General features: G+C 42.7%; 1 protein-coding gene across 4 annotated transcripts in view; it reads left to right on the top strand.

Moving 5' to 3' along the window:
• The first annotated feature begins 292 nt into the window (after nt 1-292).
• LOC133345081 (oxysterol-binding protein-related protein 6-like) overlaps nt 293-22,099 on the top strand; it is a 49,423-nt gene continuing 27,616 nt past the window's right edge. The window contains exons 1-2 of one of the 4 annotated variants that reach the window (XM_061555536.1): nt 293-1,192; nt 21,121-21,662. In XM_061555536.1, coding sequence (XP_061411520.1) covers nt 21,567-21,662 — 96 coding nt within the window. In that variant the 5' untranslated portion in view covers nt 293-1,192; nt 21,121-21,566. The remainder of the gene's footprint in view (nt 1,193-21,120; nt 21,663-22,099) is intronic. The other 3 variants (XM_061555535.1, XM_061555533.1, XM_061555538.1) reach the window with 3 other exon arrangements.

The following is a 22,099-nucleotide window of genomic DNA, read 5'->3' as shown; positions in this document are numbered from 1 at the left end:
GAGCAGGGTGATGGGAGGGTTGGGGGAGATGGTGGGAGGCAGATGAGAGCAGGGTGATGGGAGGGTTGGGGGAGATGGTGGGAGGCAGATGAGAGCAGGGTGATGGGAGGGTTGGGGGAGATGGTGGGAGGCAGATGAGAGCAGCGTGATGGGAGGGTTGGGGGAAGAAGGCTTGTGAGTGGCTGGGAGGGGGAAAGGAGGGAGGTTGAGGGCGTGATGGGAGCGTGAGAGAGAAGAGAAGGGAGTGAGTGAGCGAATTTGTTCGGCTCCGTTCCCTCCGTGGTAGCTCGGCCCAGCCCGGCAGGCCCCCCCCCCCCGAGCAGGAGGCAGGAGGCGGGCACCCCGGTGCGGAAGTGCACACAACAGCAGCGGATGGACACTCAACATGCACGGGATTCACGGAATTCACTGATAGTTACACACACACACGCAGGTCTAGCACAGACTCGCACGCGCAGTTTCAAAGACACATGAAGAGTTACACACAGAGAGGTAAACACACGTAGCTACTTAATGTTTAGACACGAATAGAATTACACACGCATACGTTAGTTATACAGAGGCAGAGTTACGTATACGGACATATACACGGTAAGTTATATATGTACAGTTACAAAGACACACCCATATATACATACATAGAGTTACATCCACATAGTTACACGCGGACATAGACACGTATAGTTGCACACATTGATAGATATTATAGTTAAATTGACAGGCACACAGCTACACATATAGTTCATCACACATTGACAACCGCACTGTTACACAACGCACTGACACACATAATTACAGTTCCACACATTAACAGCTACCATACACAGTGACATACATAGACAATTACACAATTAACACACACATCCACATTAACACACACATCCACATCGACACACACGGTTACACACTTGAACACACACACCGATACACACGCCGAATTACAGCAAAACACAGACACACGTTGACATTGATACTGACACTCAAACTGCCCAAGGTTGCTTACAGGGCTATATTTAGTAGTTTACTAGCAGCCATCCTTATCTCACGGCGGAAACGGTGACCTCACACAAGTGTAGTAGGCCACACACTACAGTGATACAACCTGTGCAGCTACTCAATCGCCGGCTGTGTTGTGCGTAAAAGGCCGGACATCGTCGACGGCAACTCGAGGCTCGTGGGTGAACAGGGCGAGGTGAGTCCGTGACCGACAGATGCACACAGCACGGCACTACACATTGTGTTGTCGACACGACACAAGGACGCACACAGCACGGCACTACACATTGTGTTGTCGACACGACACAAGGACGCACACAGCACGGCACTACACATTGTGTTGTCGACACACGGACGCACACAGCACGGCACTACACATTGTGTTGTCGACACGACACAAGGACGCACACAGCACGGCACTACGCATTGTGTTGTCGACACACGGACGCACACAGCACGGCACTACACATTGTGTTGTCGACACACGGACGCACACAGCACGGCACTACACATTGTGTTGTCGACACGACACAAGGACGCACACAGCACGGCACTACACATTGTGTTGTCGACACACGGACGCACACAGCACGGCACTACACATTGTGTTGTCGACACGACACAAGGACGCACACAGCACGGCACTACGCATTGTGTTGTCGACACACGGACGCACACAGCACGGCACTACGCATTGTGTTGTCGACACACGGACGCACACAGCACGGCACTACACATTGTGTTGTCGACACGACACAAGGACGCACACAGCACGGCACTACACATTGTGTTGTCGACACACGGACGCACACAGCACGGCACTACACATTGTGTTGTCGACACGACACAAGGACGCACACAGCACGGCACTACGCATTGTGTTGTCGACACACGGACGCACACAGCACGGCACTACACATTGTGTTGTCGACACGCGGACGCACACAGCACGGCACTACACATTGTGTTGTCGACACGACACAAGGACGCACACAGCACGGCACTACACATTGTGTTGTCGACACACGGACGCACACAGCACGGCACTACACATTGTGTTGTCGACACGACACAAGGACGCACACAGCACGGCACTACGCATTGTGTTGTCGACACACGGACGCACACAGCACGGCACTACACATTGTGTTGTCGACACGCGGACGCACACAGCACGGCACTACACATTGTGTTGTCGACACGACACAAGGACGCACACAGCATGGCACTACGCATTGTGTTGTCGACAACACGGACGCACACAGCACGGCACTACACATTGTGTTGTCGACACACGGACGCACACAGCACGGCACTACACATTGTGTTGTCGACAACAAGGACGCACACAGCACGGCACTACACATTGTGTTGTCGACACGACACACGGATGCACACAGCACGGCACTACGCATTGTGTTTTATGCGCGGTTAACACGGAGCAGCAGCAGCCGTCGTCGTCAATGTGAATGTCAACCCGTGGTCTTATCCGCTGCTGGACGAAGGTGCTTCCCCCTAAGCCGTCGTCGCCACCATCCCTCGTGGCCAGACGATGCCACGATTCCATCTCGTCTCGCTCCTGCGCACGGAGCTGAACTCATTCGTCCGTCCCCGTCCCACCCACTCACAGCGTTGGTGTACGGTGCTTTTTTTTCTGGAAGACTTTGCAGTTTTTTCCTGGATTTTTCTGTTTGTGCATAGTCACTTTAAGATGTTTTCTTTTTCATGTTTTTTGTTTGTTGCGGTTGCACCCAGATTCAAGAGCCGAATGGCTCACAGGGCTATACCAAATACAGTCAATGAAACCCCCCCCCCCCCATCTCTTCCTCCTTTGGCTGTCATTCCGTCCACTGCGCCGTCCATCAGCCGCCATCCCTCATTAGGGATGTGATGGACAAAAGCACGTTTCACGTTAGTTAGTTAGTTAGTTTTTACGGTGGATATGATGTAACGCGTGCCACGAGATGCTCCCCTCGATGCGACCTTTTTGCAGATTGTTTTCAGTTTGTGTTCAATTTGTCAAGTGTCCATATTTCCGAACCATGGCATACCAGGTAATATGTAATGATTGAAACGTCATTCTTGAGGCACATTAATGTGTTGTTCCCTATTATTATCAGTACATTTTGCTCATTTGGATCGCTGCTCTATACAGGATATATGCTGCAATCTGCTGCCTTATCAAGAAGTGTCCCTCCAACAATCCGTTTCTGTTCACAATGATCCAAGGCGCAGCTTTTGTATACTCACAATGCTACCTGTGTATAGGGTATACAATCTATGTGTGCGCACAAGTTCTATTGACAGCAATGCATGTATACACATGTGCATGCAGTACATGCATTTAATGCACATATCCTACGTGTGTATACACATTCTATAGACGCCATAATGCAAGTACACATTCGTGTAGGGCCTTCTCAAGTGTGGCACCTGAGATCTGTAACTCTTTTCCACCGGCCCTCAGATTGGCTCCGAGCACCAAACAGTTCAGGATACTCTGCAAGACTATTTTTATTCTTTTCGTTTTTCCTTGAGTATGTCCTCTTATTTTGATATTTTAATACGTGTCTTTATTTTATAGGTAGGACTACCTTCGTTTAACGTATACTACTGAGATGCCCTCGTTAGTGGGGGCGAGTTTTTACCGAAAAAAGCAATTGAATTAATGAAATTCATACACATCCCATAGACAACAGCGTATGTGTGTGCACACTTTCTATAACACAATGCATGCATTCACACGTGGACACTTCATACGTACATCTCAAAGACAGCAGTGTGTGACCCATTATATAGGCAACACAATTCATTTATACACACGTGGACACGCAATGTGCGCCAAGTGTCGTGACTTAGCCACGGGGTGAGATTTTGCGTAATACTCTGAGTCACATGCATTGTGCGTGAGATCGCGATAAAGAATCGCCTTGTTGTGACATGGCTCCCTTTGCTATATTGCCACCTCTCACGGAATTCCATGCGTGCGTCGTTGAAATGCACCACAGGCCTTAAGGGCCACTGAGATTTAGCACTGTTTCAATCTGTGGAAACAAATTACGAAATGTGCAGTGGACACCTAGGTGATATCTGCCCATGGATCGTGATGATAATGATGAAAGTTTCAGAGTGGGGACTTGTGCTGTAGTTTTTTTTAAGGGAAAGTTGTTTACTTTATGCAGTCAGCCATTTCGACACGTGAATGTGCGCATCTGCGCTCGCTGAAGGCAACATCTGGGTCCTGACATGTCCAATATGCATAGTCATTATCAACCATGCGGCCATGGCTTCTCATGATGCTTGAGACGATGAACGGCACGTGTGATGATGTACAGTGAAAATTATGCGCTGAGATAATGTCTATGCATGATGGGTTGGCATGATGTGCTGAGATTATGGTACTCCACTTTTTTTCCTGCATTGTGATATAAAAAGACAAGGAACGACTGAAACGCATTATTCGACATAAATAGGTGTATATTGTACTGTAGTGTGGTGAGGATATATCTGCTGACAGCTACGCACTGAAGCAAACTTTGCACAATTGTTTTTGCAGCATGGAGTATATTGCACAGCAGTGCAGCAATTTATGAGACTTGGACGGTTAAATGTGGCCACGTTTACCAAAATATCCCAAGTTACTAAAGTATAGAGCAACTAATCCATAAAAAACTCCCCATATTACTACAGAGTATACAAGAATATACACAATGGGGGTAATGGGGAAATAATATCACCACTTGTCCTGGTTTTCCAAAATCGGCCTGTTTTTGAGGTAGTTGACCTGGGAAATCTGAAAGTAGTTCTGCAACATTAAAAGTCTTGTTTTTTTTTTATCAGTTACATAATAAAACACACTCTACAATGTGTTTGCATGTAGATCTCCCAATCTTCCGGTAATGAGATATTTTTCTTCCCATGATAGATTCCAATTTGTGTACCTCAGAGTTAGCAATCTTGTGGGTATGGTTATGAGCAGAGCAAGACTAAACGTCTTGCAAAGAGTCAAATTTAAAACATATTTAGTACAGAGTGAGCATCACATGTAATTTTGTTTTTGGATCGTTGCAGATCTACAGGGCAGTAGCAGGTTCCAGATGCTTCCAGATGGGGCCCTCCATGACCCTTGCCCCAGTTCCTCCGCCCTGCTGACACACCCGTGTATATGCTCCCGGCATGTGTACTGTTTGTCCACTGCAGTTGCCGCTGCTGGTCACCAGCCGGCGCTATTACACTACATATTGATAGGAACGCTCTGGTTGTGAATATAAACAGCTAGGTACAATGCATCACATGTCAGTGTAGTCTGTATATGATGGTAATTTAATTATCATTAATTAAGGGTTACGTCCCAAATACATTATTCTTTAATACATATAAAAATGGAAGCTGCTTAATTGTGTAGTGACATCGCTGGATGTCACCATGCTGTGGGTGCAGTACCGGCCCTAGAGGGGCACGGTGTGCGATGAGTAACATCGCTGGATGGCACCATGCTGTAAGTGCAGTGCCGGCCCTACAGGACACGGTGTGTGGGTGCCGACCTAAGGGGAGGGTCGTGTGAGACCATGGTACTCTTCCCGATGGTTCTGGAAGGGGGGTGTGGCCAAGGGCGAAGCCAGCCCCGCTGCAGAGAATATAAGCCAAGTCCCGAGAGGGATCGCGGTAGTTCATCCTGGGAAAATAACCCTTAGTCTACGATCTCCATTCTACGAGTCTTCCAGCATGTGGACCCGGGCAGATGATGTTGGTCCCGGGTCCGTAGTAACCATTACATGGTAACTATAGTTAGCCGGGTGGTCACCACCTGAGGTTGTTATTCTGTTAAGGGGAAGTTACCCCGTGTGTTGGAACTAAATAAATGCGCTGCCTCCAAAGTCTACGTCTGCGACTCAGTTGAAGCCACTACAATTGTATGGAGCCGTTTATTGATATCGATAACATTTTTTATTCCTTTTGATTTTTGTTCATTACCTATTTTAAGTGCTATTTGCTTTACAATGTATAGCTATCTCAATAGGCAATATTGGAGTGTCCTACAAAATATATACTTGTTAAGCAAAGCTTTGTAGGCTATTGTGAGGTTAACTTCATAAATATCCCATGACGATCATTAGAGTCCCACAGTGTGATAGATTTAGTTTGAATTTATACAAGTAGTTTTTAATTGTGAGCCACAGTTGCTTTAAACGCCTATACCACCATACAATCGTTGAATTATAATATCAAGCGATACATTATGCAGAATATGTGCAGGGATTGGTGAAAGGGAGTTATAATTCACAAGTGATAACAGTGAGGGTTTGCACTTTGTTACATTGTCCCCTTGATTGATTTATAAGCGTTTTATGGCCACTGGATATGCGTATGTTATGGAGAATTGCACGTAGTTTAATGTCACAGCCTGGACAGACTGTAGACGTGGTGTTTGCAGACGTTCTATTCTGAGATTTCATACTTATGTTCTGCTTCAAAATTTCAGCAACCCTCCTTATTAAGTCGTATACTGTATAATCAGAGTTTGTGTGGTTTGTGTACATTGTTAAATTTGCCAAATGTGTTGCACGTCGTCTTGTGTATTCTGACCAGTGGTGCAGCCAACAGTAATGATCCACGCCCTCACTTGTCAACACAATGCTTTTCACGGTGGCCAAATTGCAGTCACTGCAAAATGTGCAGTCTGCCAGAGGTGTAATGCGATTAGCTAACGTGAATAGATTGTCGTCCCGTAAATAACGTGCCTTTCTCTAATGCCAGAGCCGATGATCACACTGTCCAAACTCTGCACATGGCTGTGACAGCGATAAGGTAGTGTGTGTGTGTGCTCACATACTTTTTGTGGTGCAATCAAAATCATTGCTGTGCTTCTATAATTTCCACGGCTAAGACTCCAGGCATGGGTGACCACAGAAGGCTTTGCAATGCAAGCTCTAACAGAAGTGAAATGATCAATGAAGGTGTTATCCTTTACATGACCTAACAGTTAAAATAACCAGTCACATCTCTCATGGGCAGGAAATAAAAAAAATAACATGGCAGCACAAATAAACAGATTTAAGGGATTATATATGTGTTCTTAAATGTTTGTATTGGCTAACTTCAACAGCAAAGAGTTTTGGGGGAACATGATTTTTCTGGAGGTGCATGCTGTGCTAAGTACCATAATTATACTTTGGTTCTCAACAAAGACTGGAAGAATCAGAGCACAAATGCTGTGTTAGCCTTTATATTATTACACTGCTGAATTACATGTAGTCCCATTCACCATAGGACTATGGGCTGTAATCATGATAGATCTACATCCATCTCTGCATACACTGATACCCATTCATGTATTAAGGAAAGAGTGCTGAAAAAGCTTACAGATACTGTATTATCTATATATGACAGTATGGTATATTGGCTTTCTTTGCATTTAAAACGAATCCCATCGTACTCAATGCTTAAAATCTAACGGTCATATTACACATCACAGTACCATGCAAAACTTTTCTACAGTTTCACTATTTACTGTTCTTAGATCATTTTGAACTTTGGGAACCAGAAGTGTCCAGGGTAATCTTATGATCAACCAACAGCTCATTTTGATGTTAAAGGACACCAGAGAAGCTCTTAAATGCCTCACTAAGTATGAAAGGTCAACCATTTTACTCCTTATAACCGGTGTAGGCGGTTGTGAGCAGACTTTAATTGACTCATTTGGTTACGTGTACTTACATAAAATAATCCTGGTCAAGTAAATTATGTACCACAGCTTTTAAAAATAAACAATTGATGCTTCTGCCCTCTCTGGTAATGGCAATGTGTCAGGTCATGATGGCTTATTTACTGTTCTACATTTGACCCAACGTACTGTAGTTGTTAATGAAAGGAACTCTTTGTCTATTGCACATAAATCCACAGCTGGATACGAACGTCCCCATACTATATGGGCATGGGGGTTATTCGATCATACGTCACCAAGCTTGTCAGTACAGGCTGGTGAAGGCAGTGAGTATACATTACAACAGTGGATTTTGCCGCACTGCCTTCTGCTGCTCACAACGTAGCCCCGCAGTCGATAACACACCCATTCAAGGACAAGCCAGGCATAACCCTATTCACTTCTGAGGTCTGACCAAATCACTGAGAATGTGCCATATTTCTCTATGATTTAATAATTTAGTCTTTGTCAAACCACTGCAAGATTTTAAAAAATCCCGACACCATGTGAGTTATGGAAGTTTGGTCATATTTCACCAATACGGGTTGGTGAATGGGACATCCGAGACTGGTTCAGATATCTCCTATCACTGATGTTAGCCTTGACCAGTAATCAAACTCATTTTGCCAGCTTCATAATGAAGTACACAAACCACTTTGCTGACAGCCTACTTCTTGTTTGTCTAAGTGTCCCAATTTTCATGCATAACAAGCTGGAGACAGATTCTGAAAATGGCTTACATGACTAGTGTTCTAACTAACTGCATGGAATACCACTTAATTGCCAATGCCAACACAATCAGAAACCACTATGGATTGTAACGCACCCGACCTTACTCCCATGGAAAATATAAAATGTGATTTTTCAGTCAATTTTTCTTTGTGACCTCCATGACAACGTTTTATGGCACATCATAACTGTTGAAATGTAAATACATTTATACAAGCTAAGTATAAAATTTACAAATACAACTTGGAAAGCTCACCTGGTAGAATAAAAAAAAAGTTTGCTGGTCCAAATTCTATATAATGTATTGAATTCAACTTTTAATACGTATACATCTTACTGGGCCAGGATTTTTATGGTTTAAAAAATGTCATTTAATACATGACCTTTGATTTGTGTTCAATGGGTGCATAAAGTTCCATTGTTTGCACTTCACTGCATGTAAACATTTTCCTCTGAGTTATTACATATTGGAACTGTTTAATGAACCTGAATTACTTAAGTACTTGATTGAAGAGGTCTTGCGTACTATTTTTACAGTATTTAAAGCATTATATAAAGCCAGTGACTGTATTTTGTCAACATTTCAGTTCATGGAAAACGTGGTATGCAGGAATGTACCCTTGCAAGTGCAGTCATGTCCGAGAAACATTGTGAAATAAAAAAACTACTGTACTGTACAGTAAATAATTTAACATTACCGTACTTGTGTCTAATGCAGTATGCATCCATAGCTCTCACTTTCGCATAAACAGCAATATAATATTTGTATTACAGTCTTGTATTTTTTGACCGTTAAATATCACTGGAAAATGATTAGTTGTAAACAATTACATTTAATACATTTTCACAAAGTGTTTCTGCAAAATGTTGACTCAGATTTCAGGCAAGTGCAGTGTCATGTTTGTCAGTACACGTGGCAGTTTGGCAGAAAGGTGAGGGTACATGCCAAATTTGTTACGTAAACATGAATCATCTTTTAAAGGGTAACTTTAATATATATTTTTGTTTTTAAATACTGGAACGCGTAACCTTTTTAACAAATAAGAGTACAACAATCCATAATACAGGTTTTTATGCGATCTAACCCCAAAAACCTGTATTATGGATGATATTGTCCACAGAAGCCTACGTGTTAAACAGAGTACAACAATGTAATAAAATATCATAACACAGCAAATACGAAATTAGATCAATAGTGAGAAAGTATCTTACGACAAGCAGTGTACCCTATTTAGCCTCATAACAGTGATTAGAATATATCACTTACAGTACTGTAATTCTGTTTTCCTTTAAGTCATGATTGTATACTGAACACTTATGCGTGGATTTGGCCAAACATCTCAATATAGGATCACAGAGCCTGACTCTCGGTGAGAAAACTTTACATTATACAATTTTGCATCTTGTTAAATTATACAGCGTTCTAAGGTGATGTTGGTACGAATAACCCATTGTACATATAATCATATATTGGTGTGTATTACCTTGATAGTGCCACGCGTGTGCTGTTTATTTCAACTGATGTTAAGCATTTGCTCATGGATATTTTAGCACTCAACATATTGTGTTACCCATTTACTTACCTCGTTAGCTATTTATGTATTATCTACTTACAGTGCAGTATTAATAGCAATTTGAAACTTTACATGCAAGTGGCTTGTACAGCCCACATCGCTGTATTTGCACTGATAATACGGTAAGAAGAACCAGTCCGTTTGTTCAATGTCAAAAGCACCCTAGCTTGGTCCTGCGGTGTGAAGCAGCAGCACCGAGTCTGGCTCCACAGCCCCTGAGAGGAATGTGCACTGGCAGACATATCACAATAAATAACTTCCAAGTGTGCTATTCCACACACGATATTGCATGCGTGACCAATATAAAAGCATCCTAAATATCCGTTTCTTAATCTACACGCTCATGTCATCTATGATTCTCTTTCAACTGCATCCAGTTGAGGTCTGGCTCGTTCCCTAACCACAATGAATGCACCTTCCAGAATCCTCCCTTGAATCCTATTTGGAACATTCTTGTCATATGGCCTCACCCTAAAACATGTGTTGGTCTGTATTTCAACCCTTGAAGTATCTTACTGTAATTGTACAGTTTTACCCTGAAATTGTGTCCCTAATCCCTGGAAACATTTAAAATTGTAAAAAAATGTTTTAACTTGAGCTGCTAATTTACAGCGCAGCACGAGAGTTCAACAGTTCTGAAAACGCTGCAATAATTTTAAACGTATCCCCTATATGCTTTTAACGACTCCAGTTTTACTCTGGAAGGGGGAATATACATTGCTGTGTTTTAACCTTTCCACTCAGACCTTAAAACTGTAGTTGTGTAACAGTGTATTTGTATATATCGCCATCGAAAGAGCGCTATATAAATCCTAATTATCATAGAACAGAACTGGAAACGTGGTTTTAGTAAAACGAAAAGTAATGCTTGGTTTTCCCCTCATGTTTATTATACAGTCTATTTAAAGTTTAGCCTAGGACCAGTTCGGATATTATTCACCACTGATGTTAGCCATGGGTGGGAATCAAATTCAGGTTGCTGCGTCCGGAGCGCAGTGTCCAACCACTATGCCACCAACTACCTCTGATCACGCAAATAGCCAGTGAAAAACCTACTCGCTACCTGGGGGTCTAAGTGCCGAATGACTATCGCAATTCTCGAGCAGACTATTCGCAAGCACCTATGACCTTTGAAAGTCGGGGTGGTGCACAATGGGTTCATGAACACGGACAAAAACACACGTAAAGACATTCCAATGCAAAGTAAGGGGACGTCTATAAATGATGTCACGTGATTTTTGACCCCCCCCCCCCCGTCGTCACACACGGCGTCACAAAAAGTCAGACACCCCCCCCCCCCTCAAATATGACGTCACATTTCTCACCCCCCCCCCCCTCGTCACACATCGTCACAAATGTCTGACCCCCCCCCCGCCAGGTGCGTGACGTCATTTATGGACGGCCCCTAATACACTCGAAGAATGACATGCACACACTCGTGCACACAAAAATTACGACTCGCGTTCCTTAAAAGAAAAATCCTCGCATTGAAAACATAAATGTTAGATTATTTTTCGGATATAAATTTCCACGTGACAGGTCGCTTGCGAAAAATAAACTAATAGCTCGGTGGGCTTTACATGGTAAGATAAACTAAAATACTTTAGTTTTATTCGTATGTTTTTTTAAAGTGATTTGTTTACCTTTCATATACATATTGTGTTTTTTAATTCTTTATTGTTGGAACGTTCTGACCCCGTGCCTCTACTGGCCATCTGTAACAAACAAAAAATTGGTCTATTGCTCATCGGATTCCTCCGGTATAAATAATAAAGATTCTGAATAACGTACGTCAAAGCCACACTGCCCGGCTTAGACGCACGGGAGCGATGACGTAGACGGCGGCCATTTTGCAAAGGGACTCCAGCGCGGCCACGTTGCACGCGGTATTGCCTTGCGTGGCAGCTGATTGGCTGTTGTTTTGCGGTGGGAGCTATGACGTGGCACCCCCCTTCCCACGCGATCTCGCCAAACGATCTTCGCAGCGCGCCTACGCGAAGGGCATCCTGGCGGATTGTGATCCGCTTCTCCTGCCACCAAGGATTCCCGTGCCCCTTATAATCACCGATGCTAGCACTATCCAGGCTCAACGCTGTTTAGATTATGAGCTTTTGACGAGATTAGGAATAGTCAGGGCGATTTGATGACAGGCAAATGCTAGAGATATTCAACACTGAACCTTATTGAATGAAACTGAACACCTGGGAGTTGTAATACTGTATTCTTGAGGATGTGGTTAGATCGCGCCTCTCCGGTGGTGAGGTTTTGAGCTTTAGATAAGTGTTGTGGTTTTATTTTGTTGTATCCGGAACTGTAAACGTTTTAGAATGTATAGTGTATAAATTGTGTTGGTTATTGTACAGTACGGTAGTTGAAGTATGCTCGATTATACAAATAAGAGATAAGAATGGATGTCATACTGACCTGACATCTGTTTTAGATAGACTCGTAATGATAGCATATGGTTTGATTTGTGTGTAAAATGTGAAAATGAAAAAGTTGGAGAGAAGTCAAGGCTATATACATTGCTGTCATTCTGTGCTGTATAAACATGCTATAGAGATCACGGTATATACTATTTCACTTAATTTGAACTGACATGCGTGACAATCGGCCACGACCGTATTTGCTAATGCAAGACCTGTAAATATTACTGAACATCTTGCATACTGCTCGTATATTTATCAGAATTAAATATTTAACTTAAAATGTATTTCTGGGTGTACTAATGGTAATTTTGTGTGTAGAGGGTGCTGGTATTGGTAGTAGGCAGTGAAAAAGCCTACATTTATCCTGTATCAGCACTGGGTTAGCCAAGTGAAGTATCAGCTACAATCACCTTAGGTCCTCGCTAACAGCTACACGCTTACGACACTTGTTTAGATTATTTGGCTGCTATAAACTTCCCAATGATAAGTCACTTCGTTGAGCGATCGTTTGTGACCAGGTTGCTTCTCAAAAAGAAGTGAATAAGTTCAGTGAGCTTTACCTGGTAACATTTTAATAGTTTAAATAAACGAGTTTTTGTGATTTGCTCACCTTTCCTATATTCTGTACTCCTATCATGTTTATGTATTGTAACTTTTTGAACCCCTCCATACCGGACATCTGTGCAAAAATATCTTTATAGCTTATCGGATTCCTCCAGTATAAATACATTCTGATTCTGCATGTGCGCACGTAATTAATTAGGGAAGAGTAGTGGCTCACCTGTGCGATAACTCGGTTTCCTGGATTCGATTCTGGTTGATGTGCCACATGGTCTTTTAAAAAGTCCTGGCATGCGTGCGTATCTGGCAGACAACCATCTTGTGTACCTCGGAGCACTGCGAATATCAGCACTTTTAACACCAGTGGCTGGGGTGGGGAGTGGTTGGAGGCAACACCAACCCCTGTGTTGTGTTGGCATTAAGGGATGTTCGCTAACAATACATGTCGCTATACACGTGATACGGTGCATTAAAACAGTGGAGGGTTGTATTTGTGAAAGTGTTGAAATAGTGGAGGTATGTCTTGTTAAGCCGTTTATGAAAAACTGCGTTTCCAGGTAGATGGAATGTACAGCATGCTTAACTTTATGAACATCACTTTGGAAAAGGATGATTGAGGTTCGATTAATAAAAAATCGTATTATTTTAGCAGTCGGCATCATGTTTGGCAAGGTGAATTATATTTGAACCAAATTACCAGGCGTTTGCTGCAGTGGTGGAGCAATGTCATCATGGTTGTACAATAGCACAACATTTAGCATATACTGTATTCATAGAAAAGTGAGTGGTCTCTTGCCGATTAATGATTCAAAAATCCGTCGGAATTGGACCATTCAGAAAATAGTTTACATTTACATTTAGAGTACGCTTAAGTGCAGTGTTATAGGGTCAGTCGGTGTGTGTTGAACTTCTTTCGCACCGTACGTAGCCAATCGTGATAATCGGAGAGTACACTTAAAACTAACCATGGTGGGGAGAGGCTGGGTGGGGGGTGGGAGGGGTGGGGCTGGGTGGGGAGGGTGGGGAGAGGCTGGGTGGGGAGGGGTGGGGAGAGGCTGGGTGGGGAGGGGTGGGGCTGGTCACCCCGTGGTGCCCTTATAAAACTCAACGTTTAACCTACTCACGCCGGCTTGTGCCCGCCCTCACAGTCGGGCATATTTGCGGAATACACCACGCCGCCGTTGACCCTGGCCATTGACCGAGCAACCCAACGTTCCTACGAGCTCCCTCCGCAGGAATGTGTTATGTCCATGGTGAAGCGGTGATGTTAGCAGTTGCAAGCAAAAACCGGTACTAACTGAACCCATGGATCCTAATTATATCTGAACTGGTCCTGGTTTCCCCCCATTCACCACCGTGCATTGACCAACCTGGTGAAGTATGGTAAAACAATCCCCATCGCCGACACGATTAAGGTGTAAGTGTAATTGTACGTGCTTTCGATATTTTCTCAAGCATGTGCTGTACTGGCGATTGTTTTACTCATCTGAACCATACACCAAATTGTAACTCTGCGTCAATGTCAGCTGAACAACCCTGCATCACTAAATGTTGTATCACTAAATGTTATCGATTTGGCCTTTGGAACAGTAATAAGTAATTTTTGGCCTCTGCTACCTAAGACTTCATTTCATGGATCTATAGTACAGTAATAAGATGGTGTAGTGGGTTTTTTCCCTCAAAACCATGGACAAAAAAACAATGCTGCACTCTGCCTCACGGAACAAAATAAAAGGGGCATTTACGTTGTATAGTACGTTACGCGGGCAATCCTCCTTTATTCGTCCCGCCTTTCGCATTCATGCAACACGTTTAACCAGTACCTGGGGCGGGCAACATACGCTCAAATTAGCATTCACAAACCATTCATTTGTAACCTTGATAAAGCCAACACAGAATCGCTTTAAGAGAGAACCCACCACCACCATCCCCACAAACGGCCACGTGTTGATGTTGTGGGTGGGTGGGGGAGCCCTATGATTCATGTCGGGTAGCCTTCAAAAGCCCGGCTTTGATGGCTGGCTAACAAGGTACAGTGCCATTTCCCTCCTGCTTAGTCGTCTTCTTCCTCCTGCTGCCGCTCCCCCACCCTCGTTAGGCCGTCTTGCCCCAGGCAGACGGGGCGAGGCAGGTTAGGAGGAGAAACCTGCCCCCCCCCCGTCATCGTGAGCTCCTTGCGTGTCAAGGGCTCTCGCCAGTGTCCGTCGCCCCGCGTGCTCTCTCTGTCTCTCTCTGTCTCCCGCTTGCCGGCAGGCAGTGCCCCACCGGCCACGCACGCACGGTGCTTGTTGTGTGGTGGTCTCGCTGACCCCTGACCCCCCCAATCATCGCACACGGCAACGTTGTGGGGTGGGGGTGGTGGTGGTGTGAGCCGCCTTCCCATTGGACGAGAGGGGTCGGGGTCGAGTTTTGGCATTGCTACTTTTTGTTGTAAAGTGTTGACAGCATCGGGCGCATATTTTGAGCTCCAAAGGCGTTAAGGAAGGCGGGTTGCTCTTTGAAAACTCTGAAAGGCAAGTACAGAATGTTTTTGTTGTGTTTACTGTGAATGTATTACTGTGGTGTTCGAATGTAATAAGTTACATTGCATTTAATAATTCTGATTTGGAATTTAAGTTTAGCAGAAAGGGAGGTAATCGGTAAAGGTTAATTTTGTATTTCACATATCATTTATTATACGGTACAACATACAGTGTATACATATAGATTGCGGCAGCAGGCACATTCTCAGTGATTTAGTGTCAAAGACAAAAAATACCTGCCAACATTAAATATTCAAGTAATGCTTGCTGTGTAACTCGGATACATTGCATTCCTGTGCATTTGTCTAATGACTCGTGTGTTGCATATACATATTTGGGATACTATTATCGAACTTAGATGAAACAATTTTAATGTGTGCTGTAATTTTTTTTGTCCTTTGGTTTTTTATACTTTTCCCTTTAAGGCAGCGTTATTGGCGAATGTGTTCAGTGTTTGTGTGTGCTTGTGTACTACTACCAATGCAGTATCAGCAAATCATTTGCTTAATATTTCTATAATGTGGCTTTTGGTTGTACTGTATATGCAGTTTTTACACAAAGATTTGTTAACATGACAACGCATTGTTCATAATGAGACAAATCCAGCGATTATGACACAATTTAGTGCTGGATTTTTAGCTCATTGTGGTATTGAATTGTTGTGCTTTGATGTAATTTTAGTGGAATATTTTGATACACATTCCTTGATAGACTTTGGTGCACATTTTTCTATCGCCATGAAAAGAGGCTACGTTTTTCCTGGGTACATAGTAGCTTACCGACGTGCTCAACTCCATAAATCCTTCCAAGCAAATTGTACAAGATTAGATGGCCTTCACGGTGTCCTGAGTGATGATGGCTTTGTCGTACTTTACCTGTTATGATGAGGAGTGAGGATACCCTTGTTCTGGTTACAGTGTTTTAATGTATTCCCTGTAAACCACCAATCATTCAGGTATCTTACTAAACATGCATTGTAACATGGATTTAAAATAGATTAATCTATTAACTGATTGAACATATTTGTTTTGGTGCTGTGGTAATAAGTGCAATATTGTGATGTTTTGTGCTTTTAGTTCAAAATGTAATGGTCAGTGTGCCTTTAGAGAACTCAATTGCACGATGATTTTCTGATTGCCTTTGGAGTTTAAGAACGTAAGTGCTGCATGCGTGTGTAGAAGAATAAAGTGATCGAAATTTACAGCGAGCCTCAATACATCAACATACATTCATTTTCTCTGGAATTGTATATTCTAATAGTGATAGATGAAAAACATTCACAATGGTATTTTAGCAGCATGTTATCTGTAGACATAGTGGCAGACTGATTTTTGGTGTGATGTGTAACCCTTGCAATGTAATTCTCTGCAATACAAATAACGTAATACATCTACAGACCTTTGTCAATCCACTGCTGGATGAAGGCCTCCCCTTACGTAACGATGCTATTCAGAGCAGGTTGGTGAAGGCCCTGACCCAATTCACAAATCGCTCGCCACTGATGTTAGTTGTCGCCAAGAATACAACTCCGGTTACCTGGGTTCAGACTGCAGTGTGCTAAACATTGCACCACCACTCTCCCGAATGAAAAGAATTGGGTAACTAAAATATCACAATGGGCAGAATGTTTTATGGCACCGACATTTCGACCAAAGATTAAACATTATGGACTTAGGTCTATGAATTCTAGTTGTGTGAGCTGAGCTGCAATATCGTGCTGTCAGGAGCACCTCCCATTCGTCATTGTCTCTTTTATAATAAATTAATGTCGCTGTCAACGCCTCAAATTTAATGTAATTTCAGCCTTGGGTATATATATTAAACTGTATAATTTAGTGCATGAGGTGCAACTCTGTTTGATACTTGGTAGGTGTTAAAATATTTCAGTAGTCTCAATAATAAAATGCTGCATATTTGAGCAGATGTTTTGATTGTTGCGTATTATAAAATATTAACTTTGTAGACTGTAAGAAAACTACATCAGGTTTTGGCACCTGTCATCTAAGAGTGCCTTTGAATTGCTTAGGTACATCACACATATTAATTATTGACTTAAATCTTTCAGGACTGTAGGAATTCATATTCTTTGGGTCTTTCGGTAAAGTCACTAAAACGTTTCGATCGCAACACAATCGTTCGTCATCAGGAAGAAAAAATTAACCCGTAAAAACAAAGTTTTTCACTATAAATCCTTTATATGCGTGGCGGCTAGAGTCCTCTCGTCCTCTGGCTTGAGATGGCTGCCACCTATGGGTCAGATGATTGTATGCCACCATTAAGCAATTGGTAATTAAATATTATTACTTTTTCCCTAAACAGTGTAAAATTTTGGAAATTTCTTTTCACGAAAATTAATTGTCACACACAACGAGTCTGTGTGCAAAATTTCAGCTCGATTGGATCACGGGAAGTGGGTTAAAAAACGACAGAAAGATTTGCACGTTCGTAAGCAAGCAAGCACGCAAGCAAGCAAGCAAGTGAACTTAATATAAAGGATTTAAAAAAGAGGGGGACAGCTGCTGAGGCAGACTGTTTTAAAGGTTTAAAATGGGTGTCGCCCAAGGGTCATAAACGAAGTGGGCGGGGCTAGTGATGTTAATGTGAGATCAGCATGTTCATGTAAGATCGGAGAGCGGCCTCCATGAGGGTGCGGAGGTGGCTATATTAACCCAATTCACAAAGAATACATACATATTAATGTTTAGATTTATTTGTTCAATAATGGAAGTTCAGTTGCTTGATGAGCGCAGATGTCACAACTTGCCATATGTTTTGGGCATGCAAATCAGTTGATGCAGCATGACGTTATTTTGTGCTCAAGTTAATCTTTTATAGAGACTGTTTATAAAAATAAAATCATTGGTGTAATGGTTATCACACTGGACTTGCAATCCAAAGGTCACCGGTTTGATCTCCTGGTGTGACAGTGGAAATTATGGTCATGTTTTGTTTAAATCTGCCTGCCTGTATCCACCCAAGAGTATAAATGGGTACACCATATTTTGCTGATTGGCATGTCACATTTATACTTTCAGGTTTTTTATTAATTGTAGGTAAAACAATAAAATAAAATAAATGAAAACAGCTAAAGGCACAGCAAAATAACTGTACAGTTAAATAACTATACAGTTATTTTGCTGTGCCTTTTTACACCTGATGAGGGAGGCTTGTGTTGCCTCCGAAACGTCGTGATTTAATTTAGTTGTTTTCATTTATTTTATTTTATTAATTGTTTTACCTACGTGACTTTATCGAAAAAAACAGAGTGTATGAATCCTTGCAGTCACGATAGCTTCAAATCTAGAATGTCACATTTAGTGGGGTACATTGTGGATACCACTCCTTCCAAGATGTCTGACCAGTGTGGAAGAGTAGGCCAAATGCCCTCTGGAGGGGCTCTAAGGTTTCCTCTGGGGGCCCTTCCATCAGTAATGGCATGTGCAAGTAATTGTAGGGCTGCACATATACCTTTTCTTGTAATAAAGGTAGAGATATTTAATGAGTCACGGGGAGGAGGATTTATCAGTCTTGTTTGGCTTGATGTGAGGCATGGTGACTGGAAGATCTACATAGGAGTATGTGAGGTAAGCAATACCAGTGTCTAATTCAGCCATTAAATACGTGTATTGTAGACTAAGGCAGCTCTTTAATGGTCAATTTAAAACAATTTAACTGCACAGACTGAAAAAATATACAAGTGTGTTGCAAGGTTTATTAATTTAGTTGGTGGGGGTGAGCGGCGGTACAATGATTAGTGTGCTGTGTTATGAACCTGACAACCCAAGTTAAATTTATAGCCATTGCTAGCATCAGTGACAAGTGATATTCGAACCATTCCTGTCTGTTGCCTGCCTTCTGGGTTGTGACATGGCACAGCGGTTGAGTATTTGCCACGCGTTGCAGAGGTTAACGATTTGAATCCAGTGGCCGCTTTGGTAATTACTGACTGTAATGACCACAACAATATGCGTCGTATGATTTGCAGTGGATATTAAAGGTAACCACGTCATTCGCAATAGTAAGCCATTGTGTGCTGGCGTTAGGGTCTAATTTTGCCACATTCTAAAATTACCTGGAAATTACTCAGTGGGGATTATACATAGCAATCATCGCCCCCTACTGGCAGATTAATGCCCAAGGCCACTCTTGCATATAAGACTCATCCTAGTATCTTGAGTTCTCATTTGGTTGAATAAATACAATTTGAAACTCCCCTCTCACCCCTTTACTAACCTGCACTAACGAACAGAGTTGCAGTATGGTAGTAAAAACACCTATGACCAACAAGGTGTGGGGAAGCCTTCATCCATTTGTGGATTGAGAATGGCTGGAATTTATGTTACGTGATTATGACCAAGGGAACGCAGAGTGATTTGTATGGGAAAAAATGCAGTGGGTAATTTCGCACAAGCATTTTCATTTGGGTCCATGAGGCTCCCACCGAATACAGACCACACCCAAAGTGCACGGGCCAGTTTACACCCGAGCATGCTAATTGGCCTAGCAAATTTTGACACACCATGTCACGGCGAGCTTCAGAGTGAACCTTACGAACATGAATAAACACTGCAGAAAAATCTCAACACGATTATGGAATTTGATTTATGTTACGCTACCAAACCCCCTCTTAATCGTGGGTGATATTTTAAAACAGTCAGGCTAATTTCCTATTACCATACTCTATTTGCAGTAATAGTCCCATTTAATGATCTAACCTTCAACTGTGTAATTTAAAGCTTCGGAGTAAAATGAATAAATTCTGTATTTCAAGTAGCTTGTAAAAGGCACAATGAATAATAGGACAGGGCTTAAAATTGGCTCTTTGTTTGCAATGCTGAGAGCTGAATGAGGACACAATACCTTAAAAGAAAATTCTGCAGAGCGTGAAGACATAACGCAGATTAACGTGAAGTAAGTCTATACAGTAGTACAATTCCTAATACGAACTGGCACTTAAGGTAGATGGGGTTTATTCGAGTTTGAATGTAATTTAATAAGCAGAGGACAGTGTTCTCAGGGCAGCTCAGATAATTTTGCACAGATGCCTGTGTTGGTGATGTTGTTTGCTGCTGCGGATAGTGTGTTGAGTAGTTCCATTACTGCATGTGTGCTTTGTACAGTTCCAATAACTACTTTCAACCCTGCCCCCACATCGTGATTGATAGGACAGCACATTTCTCATGTCAGAATGCTGCTGCATTTTGCATTCACCTCATTCCTGGTAGAGTCTCTGCAGGAGTTATTGCCAAAGCACGATACGTGATTGAAACATTCATTAGGCTTGTGTTGATGTGAAGGAACTCGTCGGAGCTTTACAAGATATCGTTGACTGCAGTGTGTGACTCCACGCAGAGTAACTATCCTGTTGTTTTTCACAAGCAGGTTTCTCTCACGTTGCATTTAGAAAGCGGTGTGCAGTCTCTCGGTATAAACCAACATGAAAAGGCACAATTAAAATGCTTGCGTTGTTTGATAGGAAAAGCAGGATATGATTATTAGTTACCGTGTGATGGTGAGTGCCACATTACTCAGGGCTTAGGGAATGAAAAATACATTTCATCCTGATGACTTTTTAGAGGCATTCACATGATTGCATTTTCTTTCAGGAACCGTGGTGCCGTGCACGCTATTCAACCACACAAAGAGGTTATTTCTGAAGGAAATTTACACATCTGTGACCTCAGTAGCAATCTAAGAGAACATCTGGCAGAACCCACTCACGGAAGAGCCAACAGAAAGGGTGATTTACATGGTCAAAACCACTCATCAATAAATATATGCTGGAAGAGCAGGGCAATGTTCTTTTATTCCTCCCTTGGGTTTGACATTTGCATTAAGAGACCATCCCCCATGACAAAGTGAGAGAGGGGATCTGGCCTAATACAGTGCGAGCGGTGACATCATTCAACATGTTCTCCATCGGCCTGTGAAGCCAACAAACAAACGCTCAAGGTTGTGCTCAAAGGGCCAGTTTCACGGAAGGGCAGTACCTTCTTTGGGACTAAAGTCGTCATCGTGATTTCGAGATAGAAAAGAAGACTGCTCCTTGGACATGAGTAAAAGTGCAAGCAGTGAAAGCCGAGGGTCAGCTGGGTCGCAGCCCCCAGCGCAAGGCAAGAGCAGCTCCTCGCAGAGAGACAGCCATCAGGTGGGAAGCACCACATACACACGCCACGTCTCATCTGTTCCAACAGGCGTCGTTGTTTGCTGTGATGGAATTTTACTCGCCCTCATCGTTACTATCATCATGATCACCAGGGATTAATTTCTAATGGAATATTTTATAGGTCCCCCAACTCCCATAACCCTGTTCCCTCCACCCGTTCCCACTTATGACGGTAGGGGTGGAGGGCAATTGTTCCGTTCCTGAATTTGAGTTTGTAGTGCTTGCGCCTCACATGCACATATCTTTTTTACTTGGTACTTGATTGTTTCCACATATAAAACGTTCATGAAGGAATTCGCCAATGTATCCCAATGCATGACCCTCCTGAAAAAGCATCATTATGCTCTGTCAATAATGATTAACATAATCACGAGTTTATTTTATAGAGCATATTTTCTGGCACAAACCTCAATGTACTT

This window comes from Lethenteron reissneri, chromosome 21 (assembly GCF_015708825.2).
Source record: "Lethenteron reissneri isolate LAM-NWPU_2019-01 chromosome 21, ASM1570882v1, whole genome shotgun sequence".
Classification (NCBI taxonomy): Eukaryota; Metazoa; Chordata; class Hyperoartia; order Petromyzontiformes; family Petromyzontidae; genus Lethenteron; species Lethenteron reissneri.
The sequence above is the reverse complement of the archived record's forward strand: the minus strand, read 5'-3'. Positions and strand labels throughout refer to the sequence as shown.